Source organism: Galeopterus variegatus, unplaced genomic scaffold (genome assembly GCF_000696425.1).
Source record: "Galeopterus variegatus unplaced genomic scaffold, G_variegatus-3.0.2 Scaffold825, whole genome shotgun sequence".
NCBI classification, from domain to species: domain Eukaryota; kingdom Metazoa; phylum Chordata; class Mammalia; order Dermoptera; family Cynocephalidae; genus Galeopterus; species Galeopterus variegatus.
This window is the reverse complement of record NW_007726936.1, coordinates 128,217-145,920: the sequence shown is the minus strand read 5'-3', so window position 1 is coordinate 145,920 and position 17,704 is coordinate 128,217. Positions and strand designations below refer to the sequence as shown.

The 17,704-nt window shown below is 34.0% G+C and overlaps 1 protein-coding gene across 1 annotated transcript in view; it reads right to left on the bottom strand.

Annotated features, from left to right (window-relative positions):
• Positions 1 to 2,733: 2,733 nt before the first annotated feature.
• The window catches only part of PPP1R3A (protein phosphatase 1, regulatory subunit 3A), a 39,841-nt gene continuing 24,870 nt past the window's right edge, over positions 2,734 to 17,704 (bottom strand). The window contains exons 2-4 of the mRNA XM_008572711.1: positions 8,169 to 8,224; positions 7,945 to 8,069; positions 2,734 to 6,033 (exon numbers count right to left, since the gene is read on the bottom strand). Coding sequence (XP_008570933.1) covers positions 3,655 to 6,033; positions 7,945 to 8,069; positions 8,169 to 8,224 — 2,560 coding nt within the window. The 3' untranslated portion in view covers positions 2,734 to 3,654. The remainder of the gene's footprint in view (positions 6,034 to 7,944; positions 8,070 to 8,168; positions 8,225 to 17,704) is intronic.

Genomic DNA, 17,704 nt, shown 5'->3' with positions numbered 1-17,704 from the left:
AATATATATGCATTTAATGAATATAGAAATGATGCAAAATGAAAATGCTGTACTTTTTAAAAAGTTGTCTGTTCAATAAGGCTTTAACAGTACAGTAAAGGCATTTCTTGTAAAACATGTGTTTATTCAAAACTAGGCTGAAAATTTCCTGAACATTTTGCTGTTTAAAGAGGTTTGGCTAAAGTGATGAAAACATATTGGATTAATGACCAAATCTATTTTTAAAATATAAAAAATAAATTATGTTACCATGATTTTATATAAATTATTTCTGAAAACAAAAATAATCAAATGAACTTAATCAAATAAATAAAAATAAGCTTGTTAGCTGTGCTCTTCAGACAGATGTATTGCGGTGGAGATGCCTGCGGAGCATGGCCTGTCATATTTTTTTCTCACCTTGTTGCAGAATCAAAGTCGATCTTATTCCTCAGTTCCACAGGAACTGGCTAAGACAGGATTCAAATAACAAAAGAAGGTCTTTATTGCGTAGTTCAATTTCTATATTCACTCAGTGAAAATTTGAAAGAAAGATCAGAAATCGTGATAACAGAAATCAATAGATGGACCTGCCTGCATCCTTACCTGTTTTCCTACTAGCTTTTTGTTGTTTTCCTTTGTTTGCTTTTTTAGTTTATTTATAAGTAAAATGTGATCCTAATAAAGAATAAAATAGTCCTGGTGATACAAAATAATATGCATAATATTCATAACTGGAAAAAACATTATTAAGAAAGCACTATGAATGATTCTTGGGAAAACAAAATATCTTATTTATTTCCTCAAATTTGGTCTGGATATGTTTAAGTTTTCTATTTAACCAGCAGACTGGTTTAAGATGATAAATCAAAGATAATCCTGGTTCTCTCACAAAATGATGATATATAGATACAGATACATAAATATACTCTTTGAAATAATTCACTATCAAAATATTGGAGTGCAGCAGCGAAACATAGCTGCATTAACCCAGTGTTGAAGGATGAATGCCATCTCATTGACTTGTTTCCTCTTATGTTGAGAAATCTACTATGACACTGATGAGTTGTACAGATGTGATTTTTCAACGATAATTATTTTTCCTACCTATTCTTGTTTGGCTTGCAATTAATTTTTAGAATTTTTCTAGTAGTCAGAAGCTCTAGTAGTTAGAAGCTCAGTACTCAATGTATGAAGCAGATTTGCAACACACTATTCTTTGCTAACTTTCCTGCCACAACTTCATTTGGCCCTTAACCAATACTTGGTGAGACACAGTAAGGGCAGCTATGCTTACATAGATCACTCTTGTCATGACAATTCACAACCAAATCTTTATTAACCAGGGGCTGCCAGTTCTTTGTGAGATTCACTTTTCTTGTTCAACACAGTGACGTGACCAAAACAGGTTGCAGAAGTTCACCTCTCCACCTAGCAATAGTTTCACAAGTTATGATGACTTTATTTCAACTTCATCGTAAGTAATATTTGGAAAGTTAGTTAAATGTATCAATTATTTCTTCATTGCATGCAGAGAAATATATGATTGAGTATTTAAAACTCTTTGAAGATTCTATTTTCATATTACAAGTATGTATAAGGTTTGATAAGTTAATGTTATCAAAAGTCAAATAAAAGAGATAAAATAGCTAAAGTTGTTCTTTAAAGGAAATAATTCCAGCTTGGACACCTGTGTTCATAAAGTAATGCAGTGTTCTTTGCATTAATGAGATATGACGTGTTGACTGAAACTCTTAAATGTAGAATTCAAAAACCAAGCCATTAAGAACTGAAGAAATGCTAACCTTAACCCCATTGTAAGTTAGACCTGTCAACAAAATTATCAGTAAAGCAAGTTTAGAGATAATTTCTAGGTACTGCTTACAGTATCCACTTGTATTTGATAAAAAGTGCCTTCTCAAATAATCAAATATTTGCTCTAAGTTCTACTTCAGGATATTTGTATTTGATCAGCTAAAAAGTTGAAGTCAAGCATTCATTTTCAATAGGACTTGAGAATAATATGCAATTAGGAGATTTGGAAATAGTTGTGTACCTAATGAAAATTAAAGAAATCATTTACTACCAGATGAAAATCAGTTTAAATATTTCATTTTTATTTTTTCTTCCCATAAATGCATATTTCTTAGATTTTTGGGATAACATAAGCAAGTTTTACTCATTGAGTTTACCTTTATGGGTAAACAAACAGATTACTTTTTCTCTCTGAAGATCAATGTCACATTTTCTTGAAAAAAGTTTGTATAAAAAAAGGAATCATCCAAATAGGCTCCCTCCCTGCGACTTTCTTCCATATTCCTAGCCAAGTCACAAGTATCACACTATGGACCTATGCCTAGGACTAGCTATACTCTGTATAGAGTACCACAGAACAGAGCACAGAGTTTTGCATGTAGTAGTCATTCAATAAATAGCTGTTGAAATAAATTGTATATGAATCCTTGCATTATCCTTACTTGACTAAAATGATTAGTTCCATTATTTCACACATTTAGGTATAGGTAATAACAACAAAGTCACTGCTGTACTAGATATTCATTTCTTCAGTAGATTTCCACATATAACTATTTGCCTACTTCAAATTTTGAGTCATCATCAACATCCTGATAACCACATAATAAATATCACCTATGACTGGTTGGTTGTTCTCTAAATGTACCTTGGGGGAAAATTCATTATCTTATAATGAGAAAAGATTATAAATATGTTTGAAGACAAAAATACTAACATAAAGAACAAATAGTTCATTTGGAATTTAAAAAATTATTATTATTTAATGCCTTATGCTTTATAGATAAAAATTCACTCTCAAGCAATGCTGGTGGAACTTTGCATTTAGATTTTCAACTCCGAATAATAGTTGACATTGAAATTGTTCAGCTGTGTCTCCCTTTACAAGAGAAAAACATTGCTTAAAGATAGGCCACTCATAAAATTTTGTGCAATTGAAAAATAATCTTCCAGTTGTTTCAGTCTTTGTCAGATTGTCTTATGAATGCCCTGACTTTGTGAGTATAAAGAAGCTATAAGGTGTGTGCATGTGTGTTGTGTGTGTGTGCATATACAAAGTATTATTCAAGTGAAGGTAATTTTTCTTCAATTTAAGTTTACACATTGCAATATACATTGGGTGTTTCCTTAAAATATGAAATGAGGTACAAATATTTGATCTATTAAAATGTACTGATAAATGATACAGTGGTAAGCGCAAATTTCATGGTCAATACTAAAAAAAATCCCGGCCATTGTCTATGTTTTATCTATTTTTTAAAACCACAGGGGGGAAAATACTCAGGGAAAAAAATGAAGCTTTACTGCAAAAGAAATGAATGCAAGAAATAGCACTTTAAGTAGTGAAGAGACGTGAAGCATTGCAACTTCATAGCCTGCTAAGGAGCAACAGCTGTACCTAATTTCAACTTGACGTGCTTCAGATCTCATATTCATATAGGTATTTAATGATCCAAACATAATGGTCCTATATAGAATAATTACTTATATGAAGGAGCAAACTTCATACGCATTCCTTTTTAAATGATCCTTCAAGAGAAAAACTGCACTGGCTCTTTGAACAATGAATAGTCTCTTTCACCATTCCAAATGTTTGGGGCTAAATAGCTTATCTTTTAAGGGAGAATAATAATAGAGCTGAAGTTACTTCTTTTTGACAGATTCTTTTTGTTTTCCCCCTTCCCAGGATAGCCAGTACAATGAAAAAAGATAGAATGCCAAGCCAATCATTAAGTCATAGTTATAGATGGTTACAAGAAATATCAGAAACAAAAGGAAATAAGGTATTTTAGAGTTGGTATATTTCGAAAGCAGAGATTCATTGCTTTGAGCTGGACTTTCCCGAACAGGGAGACTAGCAGAAGCAGAACTCTCAGATTCTTTGTCACCTGAAGAGCATAGAGATTGTCCAGAATTTGTTAATCCTTCATTTTCATGCCTCACCTCTTCCACATTCTCAAGAGGTGCACTGATTAAAATCATTGGCCCTAAAGATTTTTCCACACTGCATTCTCCTGGTTGGAAAATCTGGCCTATACATCTTTCTTTTCTACCTGATGTCACTATTCCTGAACTTTTGGAAACTTCTTCAGGTTTAGGCCAAGGCTGAGGGTGCTTCTCAATACCCTGGATTTCACTCGTTGGATTACAATTATATTCTGATTTAGTAGAAATAGACTGCAGAGTCATAGTAGCCACAGCAATTGCCTGTTCATAAGATGGCACTGAAGTTTTAGTATGGTGTTTGGAAATGTTAGAGCCATTCTGAGAAGCTCCATTCATGTCTGAGTTAAAAGCAGAATGAACAACAGTATCTAAGTCCATTTTCTTTGATAATTCTTGGACCTGCCCACGATCTCTATTTTCTGGAATTACTTTTTTGTCTGTTGGTAACATTCCCAAATGTAAATCCCGTTTTGAAGTTGCTTTCTGATTGCCTGTAATGACCTGTGAGTATTCTGCAGATGTTCCATTTCCAGGGCTACGTTTCTCCCTGTCATGTGTCTTCCCAGGATTGTACATAGACATGGCTTCTTTCTTCTCTACTTCATCTACACGTACGTTACAAATACCTAAATGCGATTCCTTTTCAAAATCATTGTCGTAGATTACACCCACTGTGTCGCGTTGACAAAGGGCATAATGTGAACCATCATTTCTCCCTTCATGTGGATCAAACGCTGTTTCCTTTACCTCGATGGGCCTGTCACGTCGTGCTGTCTCTTGAGGAAGCTTAGCAATTATTGCTTTTTCTCTAGCAGACATGCTTTCTAGAGTACTTTCTGATGTTGTCTTAATTATATAAGCTGTACCTGCTTCTGCTTTCTCAGTAATACCATCATCAGCTAGAGAAGACAGTTCACAGCACACTGTTTTTTGGCAGGTAAACAATTCTTCTGTAGGACTAGCTTTCCAACTCCTCGTATTATCTTTTTTTCCCCACATGTCTTCACAATCTGCTTGTTCTTTGATCTGCTCTGTTGCATTTGTCTTACTCCCTCTTGCTTTTCCCTGACTTTCCAGAACATTCCAAGTTTGTTTACACTGTGTGATTTTATTCTGATCTTCAGGATTAATCCTATCTGATTTTTCTTCTTCAACTTGGAAAGGATAATCATTCCTCAAAACATTTCCATTTCTTGGTGAACAAACTTGACCAGTTAACCCTCTTAAAGCGGTGACTTCACTAGTCAAGAGATCACACTCTGTGGTTGTTAACACAGCTTCTTCCCATCTTAAATTTGTCCTCGGCGAATGACATGTACCTACTGTGATTGACTGGGTGGGCATTGTTCTACCTTTGCTTGGCAGAGCAGTTAGGTTTCCTGTCCCCTTCACACTTATTTCAGCGTGGCTTGTCTTCCTTTCTCTGTCATGTAAGATTGACTGAAAATTTTTGCTTTGTTTTTCATTAACATCTAAATGTATTCTTTGTTCCTCCTCATCTTTACCATTGCCATAATCCTTCTTGGAAGATTCCATTTCTGTTGATTCTTCCAGATATGCAGATACATCTGAATGAAAATCTTTTCTTAGACATTCCCAGTCTTTTATTTCAATTTTCTTAGCTCCTCCTTCATGTTTTTTATTAAGGTTGCTTGCCATTAGTTGATCAGAGGAGGGACAATATATTTGCACTCTGCTACTCCTGTGGGCTGGATTAGCATTATCATCCAGGACTTCTCTGCTGCCGATATGTAATTGCACTAATTCGTCATTACTTGTATCTCCCAATAATGGCTTGATGTCTCCCATATCTGAAGTAATTTCCTCTAAAGGTTGATGACTACCTTCATTTCCTGAGGAATATTGTTCTTTGTGGTAAAAATCTCCCTTTATGGAGCTTTCTGCTGATGAACTTGGAGACAAAGGCCTTTTGAAAGAGTCAGTGCATATTTCACCATAGATTTGCTTCTTCTCTAACTCCTCAGCTTTATTTGGAAAATTGTCTGAATCTGTTGAAAATGTATCTTTTTCATCTCTGAAAGCAGTACTTCTACTTCGTATTAAGCGTTGATTTATCTTATGGAATAAAAACAACAAAAAATATAATGACCATATGATCTTTTTAAACGTACAGAATGAATTAGATAGGTTTTATTAACTTGGCTGGTAATTAGCTGGTAGATATCCTGGACTCATTTCATTTATGGATTTCATGCAAACTCTGGAAGCCAGATGTTTTGGGGGAGATCCTCGTAGGCTATGTCTTGGGAACAAGATTAGTAAGAAACGGGGCCCAAATTAATCACTCTCCTTCCCAGCTCCCAAATATCACATTGTATTATTCAACTATTCTTGCTTGTCATTGCACTTTCTCCTCACTTAGGATATACACATTGATAGCTCCATGCTAATCAATTAGAGAGCAGCTTCCTGGGTGCCCCTTGCTGCATTTACACTTGCTGTAGGTGCCCCCATTACAGTTTCTCTTATTAATATGTTTTCTGCAAAGCTTCTGCAAACTATTAATAGCAAAACGTCACTCAAAGAAAAGTGAGGGAGTTAATGTCTCTGCAAATTCTGTTTTAATGACCCTCTGCCAACTGGTACTCAAATGTATTTGAGCTCTTCAGTGATGCCAACTGTCAGGATTTAACAGTGAGATGCCTGTTTTTTTTTTTTTTCTCCTCATAACTGACATTTGCATGATCTCAATAATTATATGCAAATCTTACGTCTTCCCCTTCTTCTCACATAAGGCTCATGTTACTTGTCAACTGCACAGCTGTCTTGTAAGCCAATGCCTGTGGGTTCCACAGATTTGGTTGTATTTCCATCTATTATACGGCTTCATTGTTTTATGCATTAACGTCAGCATAGAGCAAATTAGCATCTAAATTACAGCTCCCTGTTCATTTATTGGATGTACAATTTCAGTAACTTCTAAACAAACTTTTATATTTGAGCCTGCTCGTTGTAATGAGGTATATTGGTGAAGTATGTGATTTTTCAGGGCCCTTTCATTATATTCTATGGTTTGAAAAAAAAATGGCGATGTTAACTTTCAGCTGGTGAGAATTCTCACAATGGGTGACAACTTTGTAGTTTCTTAAAGTTGGAGCAAAGTAAATTGCATACTTTAGTGATGCAGCTCTCATATCACTATAGAAAAGGTGGAATATGTGGAGAAAGAGATGAGCTCAATTTCTTTTCTGTTTCAGCACTGACACTTGAAGAGGCAAATGTCATTTTAATCTCAGATGATTATGAACCCACGTATTCCAATGATATGAGCTCCAACCAAATACAGTAAAGAATAAATTGCATTATGTGTCTCATTTACTCCTATTTCTTCCTTTGTGACAAATGTACTATCTAACCCCCCCAAATTCCAAATTGAATGTTCACAAGTGTGAAATTTATGATAACAAATTTAATATTAAATTGTACAGTACTGAATTTGTTTCCCATTTAAAAACTATGGCACAGGCTATTTTCTTCTCACTTGGTAATTTAATACTATACAATGATTTGGAACTTTGGGATTCTTAGAAGGATGGAAGTAAAAAAAAAAAATGCTGCTAAATGTAAGAATCATAGACTTGTAAAGTTGGACAGGACCCTAACAATCATAAATGTCCAGCCCTCTCATTTTACAGATGAGTTTATGCTAAGAGTACACTTGTCATAAAGATTAGAAATGCACATCAGGATAGTGCTACCTCTCTTGTAAATCCTACAAACTATTACTCGAGCCGCTGGTAAAAAGATAAGACATGAATGTCATTAATTTGCCACTCCAGAGACCAGAAGCAAAATACTGAAATCAAAGTGCCTTGTTGATCAAGCCAGAGATGCAAGGACAGAATAAGCTGTGCTTTCACATTTGCAAATTATATTAGCTGAAGCTATTGAAAGGCAAGCATTGCAGCATCTTTGAAGCATAAATGGATTCATCTTCCCTAATACTGTGGCAACCAGAACACTTACCATCAACTCTAATTCTTTTTCATTATGTTCATCATGTTCCCTGTTTACATGTTCTACATTTTGATTACTGGTTTCCAAGTCTTCCTTGTTCTCATGAGGAGAAACAATTGTTGGGATATAGGTATCTGAAAAGTTAATATAATTGTACCTATGTAAGATTGTTTTAATTGTAGGATTTAATAAAAGAGACAGATTTTGTTTAAAAGTTAAAGAAGAAATGTTACCTGTAATCTTTGAATTCTCAAAGTTATTATCTTCTGATGTAACTGATTCTTCTTTACTGTTAAATTTAAAACAAAATGTTATATATATTTTTTGTGGCTAAATCTAATTATTTTCGTACAGGGGGAATTCAAATCAGCAATAGGTTAAATAAACATTACAAAACCTTTCATATTTTCTTACATTACTTTGTATATATTTAAATAAAAATAATCTTCTGTAATGATACAATAGTAAAAATTGGCTTTATAAAAATTTAAAAAGAATTCACACAATGCCACATTTCTAAACAATTGTCACTCATATTAACATATAACCAAAGTAAAAATACATGTAAATGCAGATTATTCCATCATTCATGAATTTAATCTTCGTAAGTGAGAACATTTTTTCTCTTGGTTTAAATGATAAAGTTTTATGAACTGACAGTCCATTTGTGGTCGTAGCAATTGCTTTCTAACATTTCAATTATTAATTTTTTGTGTGTTTCATTTTACTGAAAATTCTTTCAGTTGAATTGATACAACATTAATATCTCTCCAGAAAAGGAGGAAAAAAGAGAAAAAAAAAAAAAGCTAACAAAATCCAAAAGTCAGCTAAATTCATACTCGGTTAAAAGACTTTATAGGTATGTTGCCACAGGCCTACTGTATAGCCAAGACTTCAGATTACTCATATGCAAGTACATATTTCCTTTCTTTAAAATGATTCAGGTCACAATCCCTTTTCCAGCATATTCTGCATACCAATTGGAAAAGATAAATACCTTTTCCATTCAAATGTAAACTGTTTGTAGGTGCATTTGTGGAGCCATTAAAATTTAGATTTGTCCATGATACTCAGTAGGAAAAAAGTTGTTAGTGAAAAATCTACTTTGTGTATACTTATAACAAGTCAATTCATCAGAAATATTTGGTCCAGTATCCACATTTTCTTGTACTCTCTCAGTTGAATTTTCTGCTACTGACTTTTTTCAATGACTTGTTCTGTAACAAAAGAAATCTTGCAAGTTGGCAATGGCTGATAAACTCTTGTAATAGATCTAGTCTTCATTGCACAGGCAATTTTGATCCAAATCCCAGGAAGGGTAATTTTATTTCAACATATCATAAAGGAGTTGCAAATTCTTCCATCCTGATTATATAAGAAGGTAATTCAGTTTTGTATATACTCATGATTCTTAATTTTAACTTTATTAAAAACATTTGGTAACTTTAGTAGGCATATAAATGAAAACAATGTTTTTATGTAAATATAATTTCATTAGAAAAAAATATTTGCATAATTGATACTGACATTCTATAAATCTATATTGCTTAATGAGGCCAATAACTATACAAAGAGTTACTTTTATAGAATCCAACTAACACTTTCCTCCTCCATGTACATAATGTCTATGTGTTTAATAATATATAAATCATAAAGCAGTATTTATTTATTTTTATTTTTTTTCACCATTTAAAGGGATTTATTGAAATACCAGCCTTATAGACAATTTTACCTCAAATCATTAAACAGCATTTAATTCTTCCTGCTTCCTCTTTATTTCAATAACAATACTAAAAATCTCATTTGTAGAGGAAAAACAATAGACAATCCGAGCTTTTTGTTTTTATCTAACCAAAATGTTGTCAATAATTTTTCTAATTTAATTCTCTAAAATACTTCAATGCTTGAGTCTAAAGGACAGAATCCTGCTTTAAGTCATTTTGGGGACAAATGATTAGGTACCCAATTGTGCATTATGATGTTGGTGTCTTACAAAAATATGTAAATACAGAAGTACAAGGGAAAACTTTAGATTCAGAGATAAATATAAGATAGAAAAGTGGAAATAAATAAAAATTATATGTTACATTTAAATATTTGTGAACAAAAACTAATAGAAAAGGTGCAAGAATAAAATTACATCAAGAAATATTAAAGAAGATTCAGAATAATTAAGAAATATACCATGTTCATAGATGGGAACTGGTCAATGGACACAAAGAATGATTGCATATTGTAATGATGAATAAGCTAACTATACTGATCTAACCACCACACATTCTACACAATTATTGAAAATCAATGTTGTACCACACATGTATGTATAATAAAAAAAGGAATAATATATTATGAAGATGCTAATTCTCTCCCAAATTGATCGACAGATTCAATTCAATTCTAATCAAAACTCCAAAACAGTTTTTCACAGAATTTGGAAATATGATTCTAAAGAGTAGAATAAAGAGCTAATGATAGCTGCAATATTTCTGAGAAATATCAGGGAAGAGATACCTGTGTTACCTGATTTCAAGAGTTCTTACAAAGATTTAGTTATTAAGACAGTGTTATATTGGTTATAGGACAGACTGACAGGATTGAGAGCTTAGTAACAGAATCACACATATCTAGAATTTTGGTATATGACAAATATAACATGTCAGATTATAGGGAAATAAAGGACCTTTCAGTAAATAGAAACAGGAAAAATAGCTGCTCTTATGGAAAAATATGAAATGGGCACAACACATATTCAAAAATCAACTCCAGATGTGTTAAGATCCTAAATGTCAAAAACCTTGACATTATTAGTACAAAATACATGTAAATATCTTTTAGACCTCAGAGTATGAAATACTTTTTTAAATAAGAAAAAAGAAAACAGACTATAAAAAAGTTGGTCAATTTATTAAAATGTGAAAGTTTCATTCATTAAAAGGCTCTTTATAAAGTAAAAATATAAAGTACAAACTGAGAGAAGATGCTTGCATCACACAAAATCAACACAAATAGGTATCAAGAATATATTTTTAAAATTCCTATAATTCAATGAGAAAGCACAAACATTTCCTTGTGTAAGGGCAGACATTTCACAGGAGAAAAAACACATATGGCCAAAAAGTACATAAAGGGGATTATTAGGGAACAGAGAAATGAAAATCAGGACCAGAAGATGTTATTTTGTACCCATTTAATTGATGAAAATTAAAACATCCATTAATACCAAGAGTTGGAGATGGTATTGGAACCACTGGCTTTCTTATACATTGCTGGTGGGAGAATAAACAGGAAAAACCACTTCAGAAAACAGTTTGACTGACATCTCCTAAAATCTAACATTTATATAATCCATGATCACTTCATCCACTCCTAGGTCTATATTCAAGAGAAACTCTTGCACATAACTGAGACAGCAAAAGGAATGTTCATGGTGGCACTGTTATCAATTCTATAAATCTTGAACCAATTCAAATGACCATCAACAGAAGAGTAGATATAAAACCATGTAATATCACAAAAAAGAATATTATATAGCATTCAAAATTAATAAACAACAGAGACATATAACAATATGGATAAATCTTAGCAATATACTATTAAATGAACTGTACCAAAATAATACATCCAAGGAATTTTATTTATTTATTTTTTTGGTGGCTGGCTTGTACGGGGATCCTAACCCTTGATCTTGGTGTTAACAACGGTGCACTATAACCAACTGGGCTAACTGGCCATCCCCTGAAAATTCTTTTTTTATTAAGATAAAAACTATTAAAATAACTTTAATATTTACATATCAAGAAACACCTAGAATATAATAAAGAGTTATATGAAAAAGAGAGCTAGATTTTCAAGACTATGGTTACATCAGGTGGGGCAAGTTATGGGGAAGGAATTGGGAAAAAAATGATTAGAATTTAGTTATTGTTTTGGGTGGCTGTTTTGCAGGGACTTACTATATTACTTAAAATATCTAAATAGTTTAGCTCTTGTTTCAAATAATTTCTAAAGACAAATGAGCTGCTCTCTGGCCTAGATTAGAGAATGCCTATAAATAGAATCCCATTCTGAAATTAAAAGTATTAGTCATATGACCAATTACATTTAAGGAGTTTAATTCCAACCTTTAAAACATTTGAGGAGAAAGAAAAAGAACTTGATGGCTGCTGATGATAGGGCTCCGAAGTATATACAATTGTGATATAAGAAAAATGTATTTTTGAAGATTTCTCATCTCCCCTTTATGTTTCTCGAGTACCTTTTGATCAGGGGAGTTTCTTGTTTTTCTGTATTCCCAGTGGCTAACACAGTCCTTGACACATAATAATGTCGTAATAAAGTTGTCTTTCATTCTAATATATATTTTGAATACCTACCGTATACCATGAATTATAATAAGCACTGGGAAGTCAAAGGTAAATAATCTCTAGCCTCTTACCTTAAGAAAGTTATAATGTAATGATGGAAATAGACACATCAACAGGGTATTATAACTATAATAAGTGATGAATATCATAATTAATAATGGGATATAATAGATTTTTTAAAGAGAAAAGAAGAGAGGACAGAAATAAGGAGGACACTTTGGGGAATTGGAGAATTTTTCACACAGAAAAGGTAATATTTTGAGTTAGACTTTAGGGGTAAGTAGGATTTTCAGACTAGAGAAAAATGATAAAGTCATTCTAGGCATAGGGAACAACAGGTGGTCAAAGATGACGGTAAAGAAAGTACAAAAGGAAAAGACACATCCAGGAACAATGAGATATTCAGAGGTTTTGGACTGTGTTTGGTGGGAGAATGCCAAGGGACAGAACTGGAGTTAGGTTGAGGAGCTAGATTGTAAAGGGTTTAGAATGCCAGGAAAAATAGGACTAAATTCCTTAGGTACTTTTTCACCAGTTGACTGGGGGTGGGAGAGAGAGACATAGTCAGATTAACTCTTAGGGACCTATCTCTGGAGGTAATGTAAAGGAGAGCCTGGGTGGGATGACCCACAGTGGAGGAGGAAGACTAGTCCTTTGGCTCCTGCAACATTTCTGGCACAGCATGATGTGGGTTAAGGGTAAAGGTAATGAGGAGAAGAACCAAATTTGAGTTATAACATTTGATGTAGCATGGATATGATTTGTTGGTCAATTTTCTGTACATAGATTTTTCAAATGCCTCTCTCTGCCTAACCTTGGTTGCATTCATGGGAATTAGAAATCTACAGTGTTGATTCTTCCAAGACTGGTGGAGAGAGTTAAGTCTGGTAGTTAACTGAGGATTTCAGTTAACTGAGGATTTCAGCACTGCAAGTCAGCAAGTTCTTGAATTCATCTGCAGGCTGGTTTCTGGTGTCCAATGTGCTGGGTGACCTGCTTCTTAGGTGGCCATGCAGACATCTCTTTCAGCCTTCTTCCCTAACCTCTGGTACACATGCCTGGACAGTGGACCAGCAAATTATGCCTAGGTTCCTAGTTTTTATTCTAGTCCTTCACTGGGGGAAATAAAATGTTTCCCCATCTACACTTTCTTCACCTGGGTCCATAATATTGTAAATTGTCCTTGCCTACCTGCTTTTACTAGATTTGGGCATTCTACATAGGTGAATTTCTAAAGCTCTAGGAATCAAGCTCATATAGAACTTTAAGCATCTCAATGGTTCAGAAGCCCTGCAACCTTATTCCTCTCTTCTCTCACTAACACTATAGCTCTCAAATACAACTGTTCCCCAGATTGCCTTTCATATCAGAAACACCAGGTTCTATATCTGTAAATTCTAAATTAATAGACCTGTGCTTGGTGAGGAGGGGAAATAGAGAACAAGTGTGCTGAGACTCCCTGAAATGATTTTGATGTGAGGTCAGATTTGCCACTCCTGATGAAGACAACAATGTATCTCAGTGCACCAAGTCCACTGGATTTAGCTATGCAGACCACCCCTCCCGAGATGACAGGCAGTTGGGAGACTCATTCATTTCAATGGACATTCTGGCACCAAACTCAGCTCCCCTACTTCTTTCTAGTTTTATGTGAATTTGCAGCATGCTTTGCTACTGTTTACACAATACTTAGGATGAGGGAAAAATGAGGGATGATGTGGAGGTTTCTAGTATGAGTATTTAAAAGGATGGAACAACCATCGCTGAGATAGAGAAATTAAGAGGAGAAGCATGGTGAAGAGAAGAGTATGAGTTTCATTAAAGGAAATGTGTTGAGTTTGGAAGGCTATTGACCACATGGGAAATGAAAACTAGTGCTTGTAGAATACAAGAATGTCCAGATTATATCACTTTTCCTTTCTCTCACAATATCATTGCACAAAGGCTTACATCATCTTTACAATTTGAGGTAAATTTACCTCCACTTCAAAGAAATAGGAAGTAATATTCAAATTTTATGAGATGACCTAAAGAAGATATTAAATAAATATGTGCTGGATATAGGAAGAACTGAATGGTTTCCAGCCAATAGTTATGCTTATAAAGTGTAATAGTTTAAAATTTATAGCAATCCATATTCATTCATTCATTCAATCATCATTTAACAAATATTTATTGAGTACCCACAAATTTTCAAATGTTATACTAGATCACTACAGTAAGCAAGACAGAGTCCCTACCCTCAAAGTGCTCACAGGTCAGTGAGGGAGGGTGGACAATTCAATAAAGCAATAACCCCAGAGTGCAGTAAGTATGTGCTCAGTGAAGTGCAGAGTGGGGTAAGAATAGCTCCCAGGAGGACATGGCCTCTGAACTAAACCAGAACATGAAGTAATATTAGCTAGACAAAAGAAGGGCAGCAATTCCAAACTTAAGGCATCATATGCAAATACCTTATCAGTAAAATAGAATTATCCTGAACATGTCAAATAATTCAAGAAACAACTTAGGAAAATGAAAGACTAAAAGCCAGAGAACCAATTGGTAGCCAGCTAGCTCCAGAGGCACAAATTTAAATCCAAAATTGCCTCTTAAAATGTGGTTCACAGACCTCCTATTTGAAAATGGCCTGGTACTTGTTACAAACTCTGCATCAGGGGCCTGAAACCCAGTCTACTGAATCAGCATCTCAGGAGTGGGGAATGGGAATCTGATTTTTAACTGGAACCTCCAGTGGAACCTCAGAGTTACATGAGGTGCACAAGTGTTTAGAAATACTCTGGTCTAACCACATGTATAAAAAGGGGTTGCGAGCAAATACTCTAAGACTCAGAAATACGGTGCAGGAAGTACCTCTTTATGCCTCAGACTGTCTAGCAAATCACACCCAATTATACTAAAGACAGCTGCAGCTGTATACACAGAAGAAAATAATTGTTTATGTATCTCAAACATACCCAGAATAGAAAAAACACATTGAAGAATAGACCTATCTTATGTGCCTTACAGAATAAAATAATGAAATATTGATGGAATAGGAATTAAAAGGTGTTTTCAACCTGTCTAATAAATTTACAGCAAACAATAATTTGTGTTTCTGAGTCAGCTGTTAATCATTCAAAAACGTAAGTCCTACAGACTCTTTTACCTCTGAGCCTCATGTAACTTAAGGAAAGTTTGTTTTACTTTTTATGCCGAATTCCTCTAATTCACATAGAATCTCAGATATGTAAGGGACCTCACACTTGGATAATTCCATCCCATCATTTTATAGACAAAGAAACAAAGCCCAGTTAAGCATTATGGCAGAAGTCACACAAGCTAATTCTTGGCAAAGACATAACTAGATCCAAGTTTCTTAATCACCATGCCAGTGTTTTTTCCATAGAGGGTCAATTCATAGTGAAAAAGAGCAGAAAGTCCTGCATGCAAATATGTCTTTCCTGTTATTTAATACTTACTAAGCCAATTACTAACCATGTGACCTCGGGCAAGATACTTAACCTCTCTGCCTCATTTTTTTTTTCAAAATATTGTCTACTCTTTACACATAGTAATTACTTAGCACAATTTCCAACATAGGGAAGTGTTTAATAAATTTATTATTGTTATCACTATTATTACTATTATTAGTGATGTTGTAAATACACACTGATCATTAGAAACCAATTTCCATGCTTCTTCATTTACTTGGAGTTATCTATATTTTTTAATGTTTACCACATTCTCTCATATCTTATTTCACAAGCTGCTTTTAAAAGTAAAATTTGCAGCCTGTGATAGCATACTTGCTTAACCTTTTAAAATATACCCTTATTATCGGAAGACTACCCTCCAAAGAAAAAACAGCACATCTCCAGTGAAAGTAATCTTTTATTTAAAAGTAACCTCTCCAAATACAGTTTGCACTGGAATGCTCATTCACACCTTCTTTTATTACCCAATTGATTTATTCGGTGTCAGGATTTAGGAGCCATGTTAATATTACTGCAGTTTCTGGATATGTTGCACTTCTGCTTTTGGAATTGTGGCTAACTTTAACACCATCAAAAATGTAGTTGTTTTTAGTATAGGTAATAATATGGTTTTTCCTAAGGTCCTATAATTCCATTGTGCTAAAACCCCATATGTCTCTTAAAATGAGAGTGGAACCTCTCAGAGATCTGTTCCACAAAATCTAAGTCTGATGTGATAGAATTACCCAGTGAGGGTGAATGGCAGGATTAGGTTGTAAGCAGTGAGGTGTAACTTTGTTCCACGAGGAATCAAAATGTTGGCACAAAAAGGAATCATTTCCAAAGTGAGTCATGAATGTTGTATTTATGTTCTCCTTAACTCTCTGCTGAAAGTGCTCAGAACTGTCTAAAGAGGACCAAACTTGGAATTCTTGGGTAAAACCTCTTACTCTATGACAAATAACTAAAAGGTGAATGTTAAACTACTCAAGAAGTTTGGACCAGTCCTCTTAGTTCAAAGCTTGTGGTCTCATTTGATTTCCTTTACCCTCCTTCCCCTCAAGAAAGAAAGGAAAATAAATGATCTTTTAAATCAGAAATGATATGAAACTCATTTGAAATATTTTTTAGGACACTTAACAGTATATCAGCATTGATACTAAGTGGATGCTCACAGAAATAATGAACAGGTTTTCATAGGATAAATAATTACGTGCTGCTTTGTGCACCATTTTTTTCATAATGTTAATTTGATATTTCCATAAAAATTGAATTTCTAGCATTCTGACATTTCATAGCTACTTACATATTGGAGGAAAAAAGAAAGCAAAGACTTGTACTTAATCAGAGGTAAAGTTTATAATACATTAGCCAACTATTACAGTTTAATATCTTTGTGTGTGTGTGTGTGTGTGTGTGTGTGTGTGTGTGTGTTAAAATACCAGTAGTGTTCTCTTGATCAGGAATAAAACCGAAGACAGAAGAAGAAATATTTGATCAAAAGAGAGATAATTAGAGAGATGTCTAATTGTGAACAGAAGTGTCTAAGGAAAAAAAATTAAAGGCATTATGCAGAAGGAGTTGGGATGAAAAGATGCATCAAGTTCAGTTCCTTGATGATAATGCCAGAAAAGAAAATAAAATGAATATAGTTCTGCATTATTATCAGGCATTGAAAGAAGCAAGAAATAATCTCAAGGAAAGAACAACAGAATTTTTAAATGGCATTATACTCCCTTTATATGCTGAATCTGAGATGGTAAGGCACCTTGTTTTTTTGAGGACATCACATTTCTTATCTGTAAAGTGAAAGCACAGCACTAGATTAGGGCTCACAAATACAGTACACTCCCAGTGACCTGCCTATAGGACCCATGGCAAGCACTGAAAACAGATAAAGGGACTTCTTTGCTAAAACCTGATTGAGCCCCAGGACCATTCTTTTCCATG